This window comes from Opisthocomus hoazin, chromosome 5, assembly GCF_030867145.1.
Source record: "Opisthocomus hoazin isolate bOpiHoa1 chromosome 5, bOpiHoa1.hap1, whole genome shotgun sequence".
NCBI lineage: Eukaryota > Metazoa > Chordata > Aves > Opisthocomiformes > Opisthocomidae > Opisthocomus > Opisthocomus hoazin.
In genome coordinates this window covers 59,871,737-59,886,102 of record NC_134418.1, presented here as the reverse complement: position 1 = coordinate 59,886,102, position 14,366 = coordinate 59,871,737, and the positions used below count along the sequence as shown (strand labels likewise).

General features: G+C 44.5%; 1 protein-coding gene across 1 annotated transcript in view; it reads right to left on the bottom strand.

Moving 5' to 3' along the window:
- The window catches only part of TSPAN5 (tetraspanin 5), an 89,139-nt gene extending 75,798 nt beyond the window's left edge, over positions 1–13,341 (bottom strand). Inside the window, exon 1 of the mRNA XM_075421472.1 lies at positions 12,845–13,341. Coding sequence (XP_075277587.1) covers positions 12,845–12,925 — 81 coding nt within the window. The 5' untranslated portion in view covers positions 12,926–13,341. The remainder of the gene's footprint in view (positions 1–12,844) is intronic.
- Between the last annotated feature and the right edge of the window lie 1,025 nt (positions 13,342–14,366).

Sequence of the window (14,366 nt, the reverse complement as noted above, 5' to 3'; positions counted from 1 at the left end):
CTAAGTGTCACTAGTTATAAAAAAATTACAGTGGCGACCAACTTGCTGCCCAGACTGGTGGCAAGGCACAAAGCCTGCAGAAACCACTGTTAAGTGATATTTCAGCACATGTAAAGCTATTTCATACAAGCACACCACTACAACTAGAGAGAACAGTCACAGTTGTCCGCTGTGGATGAACTCAGTGTGCTTGAGAGACAAGCTAAATTCTCTCAATGCTACAAGTCTTAGAGTCACATACAGCTCCTACTACTGAGGGGAAGTTTTCATTTAAAGGATCAAAATAGTCAGACAGGATGCTTACTCTGAGACACAAACTAGCAGAAACACTGCCTGATAGGCTCCACTGTTCTCTGCCAGACTAGTGTATCACCCTTTTTGTCTGCTCTTACCTACTTCAGCAACTGAAGTAATTGCTCTAGCTCTTTCGAAAGTCTTTTCAGTGTTTTCTTTGGGGGACCTCTTTGGGCTTCTACACATACACACACGCACACACACACACAGACACACACACACAGACACACACACACAGACACACACACACAGACACACACACACAGACACACACACCCCCCTTTTTTGTTTTTTTTATAAAAAAAAAGCAATTGCTTGAAAACCAATTATGCAGCTGCCACCAAGTGATTCCCATTGAAGTCAACAGGAGCTGCTCTTACACAGAGGCCTGTAAGAAAGGGCCAAGCATTTACAGTGCTGAAAGCCTTTGTGCTCTGTACCCTAAGTGGATGAAGGCAAGCTATGCAGGGCTCATTCAAAATTAATACATCAGGAAGTGGATGAGGGAGAGGGAAAGCACTTAATAATTGATCCACAGTTTGTTTTCTGTGAATTCTGAAACATCATCATGTACATGTCTTAGTTTGCCTTTTTGTGTTTGTTTTTTTCAAGATAGAGAGTTTTCAAACTAAAGTTCTATTAACAAAACAGAGCAAAATAATGACAAGAGCTCCCAAAGTGGCACTTTGACAACAATAACTGCAGAAAAATATCTACCCAGAGGGCAACATGGAGACGGAATAAAAAACAAGGCAGGCTTTATGCAGACAAAATATGACTACCTTCTCACTTCTAGATTACATTCTCAAAATTAAATACCTTCTGCTTTATGAACAAGCAGTCTATTCCACTCCTGCTGTTCTGGGTTTGCATGGCAAGGTTTTGGTAGCAGGGGGGGCAGGGGGCTACAGGGGTAGCTTCTGTGAGAAGCTGCAAGAAGCTTCCCCCATGTCCGATAGAGCCAGTGCCAGCCAGCTCTGATGGACCCACCGCTGGCCAAGGCCAAGCCAACCAGTGATGGTGGTAGCGCCTCTGTGGTAACATAGTTAAGAAGGGGAAGAAAAAACTGCAGTGAGATGGCAGTTGGAGAGAGGAGTGAGATGAAGTGAAAGAAATAACTCTGCAGACACCAAGTTCAGTGAAGAAGGAGGGGGGAGAAGGTGCTCCAGGTGCTAGAGCAGAGAGTCTTCCCTTGCAGCTCGTGATGAAAGACCATGGGGTGAGGCAGGTTGTCTCCTGCAGACCATGGAAGTCCACGGTGCAGCAGATATCCACCCGTAGCCCATGGACTGGACCCCACGCTGGAGCAGGTGGATGCCTGAAAGAAGCTGTGACCCTGTGACGAGCCCGCGCTGGAGCAGGCTCCTGCCAGGACCTGTGGACCCATGGACAGAGGAGCCCACGCTGGAGCAGGTTTGCTGGCAGGGCTTGTGACCCCATGGAGGACCCACGCTGGGGCAGCCTGCTCCTGAAGAACTGCAGCCTGTGGGAAGGACCCATGCTGGGGCAGTCCCTGAAGAGCTGCCTCCCGTGAGAGGAGCCTTCACGCTGAAGCAGGGGCAGAGTGTGAGGAATCCTCCCCTGACAGACAAGGAGTGGCAGGGACAACGTGTGATGAACTGACCGTAACCCCCATTTCCCGTCCCCCTGCGCCACTCGGGGGGAGGAGGTAGAGAAACAGGAGTGAAGTTGAGCCCGGGAAGAAGGGAGGGGTGGGGGAAAGTGTTTTAAGATCTGGTTTTATTACTCACTATCCTACTCCAATTTGATTGCTGATAAATTAAACTTTATTTTCTCCCCAAGTTCAGTCCATTTTGTCCATGACAGTAATTGGCAAGTGATCTCTCCCTGTCCTTATCTCGACCTTTTCATCATATTTCCTCTCCCCTGTCCAGTTGAGGAGAGGGAGTGATAGGGTGGTTTTGGTAGGCACCCGGCATTTATCCAGGCCAAACCAAAACACCTGTTCTTTCTGTGAAAAGTTACAGGTTTCTCTTCTCCCCACCATTTATACCGAAGTCCATCCTTCCAACTTAGAGAGGCCTCCAAACTCCTCAAACTAGGAGTCTAATCCTGCTCACACGAACAATTTTGACAACACAGCTACACCAAAATTGTTCTACCTTGCTCTATAAATGTCATCTACAGTCATTTCAATGACACATTACAGCGGCAGATTGGACCAACATAGCCTTTGAGAGTAAATGAAAATATGACTCTGGTACACTAAGTAGACTCAAACAAATAGCAGTACTCACCGAAGTTCTGAAAATACAGAAGATACAAAAAAGGAGTCCCACCAACTCTCAAAATACTCAGGACTTTACAGTATGCTTCTAATTAGTATAGCAGCAGCAACAACCAGCAGCCTCTTAATTTCAGTCCTGTACTCCAGCCTCAAGTAGCATTACTGAGACCCTGTGCTTCAAGAGCAACAACCCTTCCATGTGGTTCAAACAGGAGACACAGCACATCCCTCAAATCTTTGCTGACCATGCCAGTCTCTACCCCATCCATTCCACCTCATGTGATTCTACATGGCTCAGTCCTGTAGCAATTATTTATGAAGCTAAAGTGTGAAATTATTTACATCAGAGCCAGAGTTGCGTGTACGGTTTCGATATTCACCAGCCTTCTAGTTTGACACATGAACTAAGAATGATTATCTCTGCAGGTGTAATCTGAGAGGTCTTGCACCTACTCTGAGACTTGCTCTTTCAAAAGGAGATGCTTGCGCATTACGCTGAGCAAATGCATATGTTTATGGAAAAAAAGTTGTCAAGCAGGAGCAAGTGTCTTATAAAATGGTACAAAAAAAAAAAAGCCAGTGCTGAGTGCTGTTTTTTTTACTTCTCCTTCCCACTTTCCTGTGGACTGGTGGCTGGACTCCAGTATCAGAGCCAGCAAACCATCCCTGTAGAAAGCCCTCTCAGAGCATGGCAGTGACCATGTAGCAGCTCCTGTGGGCTAAGAGCACAGAACCCAGCTGAGCTTTCAATTACAGGTGACAGGAGTAAGAACACGCACAGACACATAGCGAGACACAAAAAGGGCTACCCTGGAGAATGCAACAGCCTCTGCACACTGGAGCAGAGCACAAAATTAAAGAAGGGCAAAACCAACAAGCATCAGGTATTTATAAGAGGCACGGTAATTTATCCAGGCAGTAAATGGCTGCTGTTTACAAGAAAACTGCAGCAGTGGAGTTGAGTGTATCATCGTTGTCATTTATTAGGCACGACATTTAAAATAATGTATGAAATACTGGATAATAGCAAGTTCACTGGAAATCCCACCCATGCACAAAGTTCTGGATGGGGAAGCTGAAGGCAAAAGCTGCTGTTGCCCACAGCTGTCCCTTTGCCTCTGTCAGAGGCTAGCAGCTCTGCAGAACAGTTGATAAGAGTCATGAATCCACGGGGCATAAGAGATTACCTCCAACAAAAACAACTCATTCACCTGCTACAGTGGCAAGAACCCTTCAGTATCAGTCACATCAAGATTGCTATTGGTTTTCTTTAATATGCAAAGCTATTAACTGTATCTGCTCAGGAGCTACTTCCTTTTCCACAGGTATGAGAGTGGTTTAGGAAAAATGAAGAAGAGCAGAGGCCAGCAAGGATGTAAACCATGTAAAAGACGTAACCAGCTTGTGTTTGAGTCAAACACACTAGTTACTTGCATGAAAAAGATTGTGCAGAATAAAACAGTCAAGCAATATTGATTAAAAACTAGACATTAGTCATTTTTTAACTGCAATCATACATACTTTATATATACATATTTTTATAGCCTTCACATTAAGTCATACGGTGGAATTTTCAACTAGAAAAGAACTACATAACTCCTCAGAAAACAGGGCTTCTAATTTAAAAATTTTTTCCTCTTCTATTTTAATTATATATTTAATTATTGTTGGACTGACTGAATTCACACTTCTTCCTTTAGAGATATACCCATGTAAACTGGCAGTCAGGAAGACAAATTCAACGAAATGGTATCTTTTACCCACATGGAAAAGAGAACCCTTCTGGTTTTATATTTTGGTGACAAAAAATAAAATTTTAAAAAATCCAAAATCCTTGCTTTGTGCATAATAGAACACCACAGCATACTCCCAGCTGAGAGTGGCCCAGGATAGTTGCTGACCTTCTGCCTCATTAGCTGGTAGGACCCAATGTTTTGAACTGTCACCTTTTGCAAATTCTGTTCTCCAGCATGAAACACTAACTACATGGCATTGCAAGACAAACTTAAGAGAGAATTCTTTCACAAGGTGACATGGTTAACTAAAGTATGGTGGCATGAAGCAACAAAACTTTTGCCATACATTATCTGTGAACTTTTTTCCTCAGTGTCTCTGCTTTTATATCTAAACCATTTGCAGCACATAGAGGGAGCCCCCTTCAAACTCTTTATTGACAGCTGGTTGGAAAACAGAACACACCAGAAGAGATGCAACGCAGTGAGAGGGAAGCACAGAGAAACTAGCCTCAGAAGGTAAATATACACCCTGCGCATCGGTACATAAAGCAAAGGTGTCCGACAGGGAGAACCTGTGGTGCAGGCTCTGACAAAATGACAGATACCAGGTGGATCTGTCACTGCATCTTTGCTTGGGGCACCAGAGCTCTGCTGAGAGAGTCTGCCCTCTTGACATACAGAAAGTCAGTCCTGACATAAAATAATGTTCCGTGTCATGGAAGATTTGCCCCTAAATCAAAGTAAATTAAGCTGGACTCACATTAAGTGTAAGGTATTAATGCTACGGAACACCCAGTAGGCTGAATTATTGCAAGCATCCTTGCAGTCTCATTCACATCATACTCATTATCCTGTAACAGTAGCTTACTGGAGCTATGACAGTAGATATACTCTGGTTTTAACTCATTAACATCATATTCAGGAAAACAAACCAAAAACCTCTATGAATCCAAACTATTTCATCTATCTATAGGGATCTAGTGTCCTTTTAATTCCTCCTTTGAATACAACACTACAGAGAAGCAACAAACACTTTTAGAAATAGTTTTATTTGCCTATTCAAGAGAAGGAGAACATATGTAGGCAGAAGTTCCTACAATTCTTTGATTTTTCCAGAAGAAGCTTTGCTGTTGAGAAAACCAGATGGCAACAGGTACAGAATAGGTATACAAACTGTTTTCATAATACGCATTTGCCTCATTGCAAAAAGAAAAAAAAAAATAAATCTTCCATCACCACACACCAGGAACTTTGCTTGAAATGATTTTCAATATTATTTGATGTAATGGAGCCTTCACTAGGAGCAGAGGGATTTTCAAGGCTGGGAAGAGGCATATTGATTTTTCCCAGTCTGTGGGAAATTGACAGTTCATTCACGAGATCCTCCGTGTATGCTGAAATACTTATTCTAAGTGCTGTCCAGAGGAAAGTGACTGGAAAGTTGAAACATTAGCTGAAGAATCTGATGCAGAGATTCACCCATACTAAAATAAATACTGCTACTGTCATTTGTCTCATTTATTTTATACAGCTAAAAGAGCAGGATCCAACTGCTTTTAGGATCTCCACAAGTCAGGCCATCTGGAGGTTATACTAGATCGTACTGAGTCAGAGTCTGATAGCAAATCAAGCACCCCTGACGAAAAGCCTCAGTGTGTTAGTGACATTTTTAAATGCCAGTATGAGGGGAAGGCTGGACTGCTCTAGATCTGTGTGTACGTTACAGAAGCAGCTACACAGAGCACTGTGCCAACAATGACATCCACCCATACCAACCCTTATACTTGTACAAAGTCCTGCTGAAATCAGTGAAAATCTATACCCACAGTGATCCACAAGACACAAGGTATTTTCTGGCAGGAGCAGTAGCACAATCACAAAAGCCGGGATGTTTTCCAAACTCACACAATAGTAAAATAGAAAAGAAACAAATTAGGCCTCAAACCAGTCAAGAATAATCTATACTTTCCTGGGGTTTGCACTGTAAAACTGTAGTGCAATGCAATTCAGCACATTAATAAAAACAGGTAAGCTTTTCTGTTTTAATTCTTTCATTATTGCATTGCAACAACATTTGTTAATTTTTAAATGGGAAAAAAGATGGAAACTGGAACACAAGTACAAAGCTACTATAAAACGCTAGCTAATGAAAAAGTCAAATACCTAGAAGAGTTAAAAAAATTACCACACTAGAAGGCACGGTAATGGTTGATGCTGACAGTGACTCCTGCCTACATCAATAAAACAATTACAGCCCTGTTGACAGGCTACTAGCCACGCATTTGAGAAACATGCTGCATATTTTGGGCAAAGCAAAGTATGAAGGCTGATTCTATCATACAGCACTACAGTTTAAGACTGTAATTCCCTAACTGGCAGAATTAGGTCAGATTTCTTTGGGTCAAAAATATTTTCTCTCACCTCCAGTTTCAGTTGGAAACAAAACATTCCATTCTGAATGTTTATAGCAAATTTTCACAAGTTACTGCCGTTGGTTAATGGAGTATAAACTGTTGAAGTACCTAGACTGAGCATTTAACAATACATCAGCTTCTTGCTCCAGATTTATAACTTGTAGTAGCCCTGGTGCCAAAACCAGTTTATAACGGATTTTTCAAAAAGTAGTCTATTTGTAGGAACGGGGCTCGAAAAAGTAAGTGCTGTTTCACTAAGTGTAAGCCCAACTTTCTTATCCTCTATTAAACATTAACTATTGCGTCAACTTACAGAGTTTAAGGAATAAATTAAAGTTTGCTAAGTACTTCGGGATTATTGTAATCTATGGAACTAGGTCTTGGAGAGTGCTCTTCCAGAAAAGATTACACAATACTTTCAAACTCCTGTCAACTGGAGAGGACAGAGAAGTTCCTCACGTTTTTCTTCTTTCCACTTTCCATACAAAACCAAACAAACAATAAAACCAACAAAACCCAACCCAAAATACCTTCTCCCCCACATTTTCCACTTGAAAATTACCCTACACCTTTTCCACTACCCGACATAAGTGTATTTTCTTTCCCAAAAACATGTTTTCTAGATTCTCGTTTGGGAAAAAAAACCTCTCTTCCCACATACAGCTCATGCGTGCTTTCCCTGTGTGCTTATTATATCATACACTGTAGTTGAATACGTACATACATAATAAATACACCAAAAAGCTTATCATGAAAAGACTATCTTACTGGATTAAGGTAGCATGCCCATCTTCAAATTCAGTGTTACAGAATATGGATATGTTGCCTTTATTAAGAGAACATTATCAAAATGCAACAAGAGGGATGGGACCAGGACCAATAACAACTTGGTTTTGCACACATAAATATTCATAAAATGTTTCACTTGCGGAAGTGTTCTGTTGGGGCTGCCTGTACACTGGGTGCCGTTCACACGCATTGGCTTTTCTCTGATTGGGACACTAAAGATTCAGAATTAACTCTTCATACTTTGAGACAGATGTGCTGCCAGGTAAAACTTACTAAGACAATTCAATCAAGGTGGAAGACTGATAGATACACTTACCAAATTAATCTTTAACACAGAAGAAAATTATGTAAGCTGCATTTGATAGTTCCAATAATACTTACTTAAAGTATGTTGACATCAAACATGAGAAGTCACACAATTAACCACAATTTGTTTTTTCTAGTTCTTGTGCCCTTATGATTCTTCAATCTTTTATAAACTAGAAACCTCAAATAGTTTAAAACAGTAACATATTTACAAACCACTAGTTTTGGCAAAACAAATACTTAGGAAATGAAACAACTTCATCCATGTTCCTCATCTGTTTCTTTTTGTATAACCAATGGTACAGCCTGCCACAAAGTTACAAGGGAAGGCAGGGCAAGGAAAAATTTTATCCCAAGAATGACCCCTGCAAATCTGAAGCAAGTCCCCTGGAGCCAGCAGAGTTACTATATTTTTATATACATTTAAAAGACTGGGACTACATCTGCTGAAAGAGACGCAGAGGAATGCAGGAATCTCAAGCTCACAACAATGCATTTAATTCATCAGTATGTACATCACCGCCTTGCACTGTTACGAAACAGTTGTGTATTTTCCCAGGACAAGTTCTGTTCTTGCCATTGTTCTGTTTCTGGCAAGACCACTTGTGAAATGTTCTCCAAGTTCTCTGTGCTACTAAGAAATTTTTAAAAAAAAAGTATTAAAAATCATTTGAACATTAAAGGGGGGGGGAGGGGGGAGAGAATCAACAGAACGCTTCCACTTCCACTGCAAGGGCATCTTCCCCATGCAATTTTTTAAAGATCAAATGCTACAGAATGCATTTAAAAATTGAATGCAGCAAACTTCACATTGATTTTATTTTTTTTAACCACTGTGGCAAGGGAAAATCACATAACCAAAACTTCCTTGTGGCTATCTGAAAACCAGCTGACATCAGAAAAGGATCTTCTGCCCATTTGAAAACAAACAACCAACAATGTACAAAATTTAATAAACAGTCTATTTGTTGTCCCTTAAAGGTCAGTGTACTTTTCCAACACTTTTCTCATAACACACTTACATAACTGTACTGAGTTTTCTATCGGCTCTCTTCCTGTAATTCAGAAGACTATTTAGACTCCCATATGGTTGCCATCAAAACCAGCAGATGCCAAGCAAATTAAAACACAAATTATGACTTGTAATATGCTGATATCTCACAATCGCAGCATATCTCACAAATTACAGTGAATCATCAGATAAAGCAAAGGTTTCTTTCTGAAGTGTCAATGCTTTCTATACACCTTTCCGATTAAACTAGGGTCAGTGGAATCAAGTGTGGATTGAAATTCAGAGTTAAACAATAGTATACATCCACAGTTTCCATCAAGTATAATAAAGCACAGAGAGCAATTTAAAACAGGTCTTGGAACTAAAAGTCAACCTAAAACTGTCTTGCAAAAGTAGAAGGGGAAAGAAGGGGAAATGGTTCTTGCCTTTGGAGAAGCAGGAGGGCTTACTTTTACATTTTGCATTGTACCTTTGACATCATTCTACATGGAAGTCAAAGGGGAAGGTGGAAGGGAGGCATTGCTTGTTTGCTTTCTTTAACTACAGAAAAAATGTTTTTTGTTACCCTATATTATGGCTGCAGCTCTCATCTAAATCAGATTACATTATGGTTTACCTAGAAAAAGAAATAAAGGCTCATAAAAAAGCACTGTCTATTCCACCAGCCTAGAAAGGTAGCAAACATAAGGTGGTGCTTTCACACAGGTGTTATGCTAGTCAAGTTACAGCCCAGGTGTGCGCCCTAAAGAACAATCAACAGAAGAATGGCAGCTGAGCAATGGAAAGGAAGCACACTATTGAGTTCTAATTTTTGATGTAGATGTATTTATGCCTATTTGGTCTCAGGTCCTAAATCTTACTTTGGTGAGTGCCAAACAAGCTTTCCTCTTCCACGAGAGCATTTTGATCTCATAAAATAAGTTTTTCTGAACAAACACTTCCAGCATATTTACGAACTTCAATAATGAATTTAAAAAAAAAAAAAGCTTGCCAATATACCTAGAACATTAATTGTGCATAGACTCAGCAAATACAGCCTTCTATAACAGTATAAAACATATAGCTGGACAGAACACGCTATCTGGGGTGGTGCAAGACTGAGAACTATCTCCTAAAGAGTATACCATCCCCTTTTGTTACAACTACAGCATTAGACTGCAACTTTCCCATATTCATTGTTCTAATAATCCAGCTGTGCTTTTTACAGAAAGAAATAACAGACCAGCACAAAACAAAAAAATTGACAAAAAGGTCTGATAAATTATTTTGCCCATATTCTGTGGCATATAAAGCCTCCAATTTTTTGTAATATCTTCAGCTTAAGTAACAAGTACAATCGTTCCCCACGTAATTTCAGCAGATCTACAGTATTCCTCTGTTCAAGGCACCAACAATCTTCTTGTCAAAACCATTACTCTTCCAACTCAGTTCTCTTTATTTTTAGTCCATTGTTTTATGATGCAGAATAGAGAGTATTTTCCCATTTGTTTCCATTAAAATTTTAAAAGATCATGTTAAAACCACTACGTAATAATGCTCACGTAGAAGTTTTAACAAAGGTGTTCTACATATCTCCATGCTCGCAAGATTCCCAGAGGGTGTCATGGGGTTAATACAATGAACTCTTCATCATTTCAATCTATTTACAATGACTACACTAGTGGCTATTTTTTATTATAATTTTCTGTGAACAGCCAACCGAACTTGCAGTTTTAATTTACAGCTTTTCTGGCCCAGTTTCATGATAGACTATTGAAGGGTTTGCTATTAATTCAGTAAAAACAACAATAAAATGTATTCTACAAGAGTAACTGCCTATGTTTTCACTTCAAATCATGAGAGACATGGTAATAAATACAGGCTTCGTCATACAGAGATTACAATATTCTGAAGAAATGACTAAACTCTTAAAGTGTTTTGTCTCTGTGGACTTCCAAGAAGTTTAGCCAAGGACACACATGAGACGATTAGCATCTTGCAAAAGGGGAAATCTGTAAGCAAGGGTCACACATAAAGCAAATGGCAGAGCGGGTAATAAACTCAGGTCTTCAGATTTGCATTCCAGCAGTATAAAGCCACATGGCCTAGTGAGATCTCCTTTAACTCATTCAGTTACAACAGAGGAACATCTGCTGTCATGCAAAAGCTACGCTGCATCTGCCTCAAGAACACAGGAATAAGAAAAAGACTAGCCACAAAATACCTAAAAGACACTGCTTCCCCACTTGCACCATCCACACATTAACCTTCAGAGAATAACATGAAGCAAATTACAGGGTACATAGCCTTTTATAGACTGGCAGTGCCTGAAGGAGCAAGATACCATGTTTATATACCTTTCACCACAATCTCCCTCTTTTAGTTCAAGGACATGGAACACAAGTGTTCCTCACACTACTCTGTTCCCTGCTGAAAAACATCTGCGATCACAGCAGCATATGCCCAGGGGACTCAAAATGAAAACACACACACGTGAAAAGAACCATGGCAAACTCAACCACTAAAAACCAAGCAAACAGTCCAACAGAAACAGCTACTGCAGGGTCAGAATACTACAAAGCTTGCAACCACTCATCTCTACAGATCAGTCTTGGACCAACTAAACATTGACACAAAACCACAGTCAACTTCATTCTAACAGCTTACTTTCTTGATTAAGGAATGGTGTTTCAGTATAAAAGTGTAATTAATCAAAACTCCCATCCTTCCAAAACACCCTCTTCAAGCATCTTTGCTTTCCAGGAACACAGACATGAGGTTAGCGATGAATACCTGCTCACCAAGTAACCACCCTCCTCCATTCTCACCAAGGCGACAGTCACAAGTTCAGTATTGGTTAGAAAGTTTCTCTCCTACATTCTTCCCCACCTTCACCCACAAAATTTCAAGGTGTTTTTTTCCCAATTCACCTTTCCAGTCCAAAGAAGCCACTATACCAGATATGCACTTAACTTGCCTTCAAAGCCCCTCAAAACCACATTCACTCTACCTGGGTTTGTCCATGTTTCTCATTGCTAAATGGAATATCTCATGAAAAGAGGGGGACTACACATCTAACAGCCTTCACCCAACTTTCAGATGCTATGCAGTGATAAAACCTCATCATTTATATCCGCATGAGAATGCTCACCCCCTCCCTCTGTGGTTACAAACTCTGGCATATACATCCAAAACCAGCTGCTGCTCTTTCAAATCCAACACACCGAGAAGATGCTAGAAATACTATTATATGCAGGTTACACTTCACTGTACAGCTCTGCCTACTGTACAGGCAGTGCTAGAATGGTGCGACAAGATACCGTGCAGTCAGAAGGCCAAGCAGCACAGCCAGGAACCCCTGCTAATGCCCAACCAAGCCTCCCACGGGCTTGCACTTTAGGGATGGGTGGGAATACCGATTCCTCCCTCCTCCATCCTATTATTGCTGCTACTACTATGTGGTCATCGCTAATCATAATAACCATACACAGCCTCGCCATTGTGTAATCACCGCCTTAAACAGCATTGCTCAGAGAACATGAGCTGTGATTTTTTATTATTATTATTATTGTTTAGCGAGGATATCAGCATGAAAACACGCAGATCAATCCGTTCTCCAGGCCTGGGCGTCTAGCTGCTCCCTCCCCCACCACAAAGCAGACGAGGGGGACGGAAGAAGGGGAAAAAAAGGAAAATAAAAATAAATTTTAAAAAAGGCAAAACCCCTTCTTCGCACCTACCACAAAAGCAGCGAGGAGGGGCGGAAGGGCAGGGGCAGCGGCAGGCTCCGCGGGCGCCGGAACGCGGCACGCCAGCCGGCCCGGGAAGGGCGGCCGGGAGCCGGCGGGAGGCTGAGGCAGCCCCGGCCTCCCCCCCCCGCAAGCCCCGCTCAAACCCCAACCGCCCGCCGCGCGCCCAACGGTCGCGCACGAGCCCGGGCTCCGCTGTTACACGTCCCTCGATTTTCATCGCCGGCCGTGCCCAGCCCGGGAGCGGCGGCGCGGCAGGAGGAGGAGGAGGCGGCGGCAGGGGAAGACACGGAGCGCCGCGCGGCCGGCCCACTTACCCAGAAAATGACATTGAAGCCGAAGATGAAGTATTTGATGCAACAACTGACTTCAGGCCCCTTGTAGTGCTTCCCGGACATCCTCTGCGCTCATCAAGACACTTTGCTCGCAGCCAGGGTGAGAACCAAAGGGGGTGGAAAACGAAAAATAAGAAAAAAAAGGGGGGGGGGAGACAAGGAATGGGGGCCGGGAGGGCGGCGCGGCGGGCAGGGCTCAGCGCCGGCGGCGGGCCGCGGGGAGATGCGGCAGGAGCGGCGCGGCGGCGGGTGGGCTCCGACTTGCCGGGCGCCGGGGATGGCCGGCGAGCAGCTCCCACCTCCTCCTCCTCTTCTCCCGCATGGAGGAGGCCCCGGCTGCCCGCGGCGGCAGAGGGGGAGAGGGGCGGCCGCCGGGGCAGGAGGCGCCGGGGCAGAGGTGCGGGGCTCCCGCCACACCGCAGCCCTGCCGGAGCCGCGAGCTGCCCCAAGCCCTCTCGCGCGACGCCCGCTGCCTGCCTCCCTCCGCCCGCCCCCACAGCGGCAACGGCCAGCAGCGCGCGCCCCGCCCCCGGGGGAGGAGAGGGGGCGGGGAAAAGCGCGCCACTGGTCGCCCTAGCGGCGTGACTGGTGTCGCTCCCCGCCAATCCGACGGTGCTCCGAGGAGCCCGTGGGCGGGGCGGGGCGGGGCGGGGGCGGCTCTGCGGCGGGGCGGGCGTGAGGTGGGGGCCGTGGGGGCTATGGCGGCGGAGGGGAGCAGTGAGCCCGCCGGCTTTTGTCTGCGGCGGCGGGAGCGGGGGCCGGGCTGGCTGCCGCCTCGGTTAGGTAGCGGGGCCGGCGGGCCTCGGGCTGGCGGTTGGAGCGGCCGTTTAGCGCGGCCCCGGCGGGGTGGGTGTGAGGGTCCGCACCTGTCAGCGCTGAGGCGAACGGAGTTCGTGCCGCGCTGGGTGCCCGGGAGGAGCAGCGGTGTCCGACAAGCGCGTCCCCCCGGTGCGGGTTCGTAAGTCAAAGTCGAGGGTTCTGCCGCGCTTTCTTCCTGCGACGCCGCCTCGGCAGTGTGCCCCCAGCGGGTTGCCCCAGCCGCGGCCTCGCACAAAGCCCAGGGGTGCCAGGCCGGGGGGCCCCCTCCCTCCTGCAGCCGGGGGGTGACACGGGCCGGCTAGCGCCGAGGCAGCGAGGCGTAACGCGGCCTGGCTGCTGCGAGGGAACGGAGCACAGCGCTCGGTGGGAGAAGAGCCCGGAGGGCAGCACGGTGCTAGGTGGGCTGCGGGGGTGAGAAGGGGCAAGACCGTAATTGTGCTGTGGAGGTTGTTCTGAATGGGCGCCTTCAGATCGCCTCCCCCCCGAACTCGGATACGCTACACACACAGGAATGCGTGAAGAACTATTTTACAGCGTTTTCAAGAGTTTGCATTTTAACAGACTTCGAATTTATATTGAACCTGCCAACTGTAAAGTTACGTGGCTTAGTTGTATTCATACACTGTTTGGGATTCAGAGTCCACATTGTCTGCCATTAACAGCGTAATTAATAGCATTTCTTCGC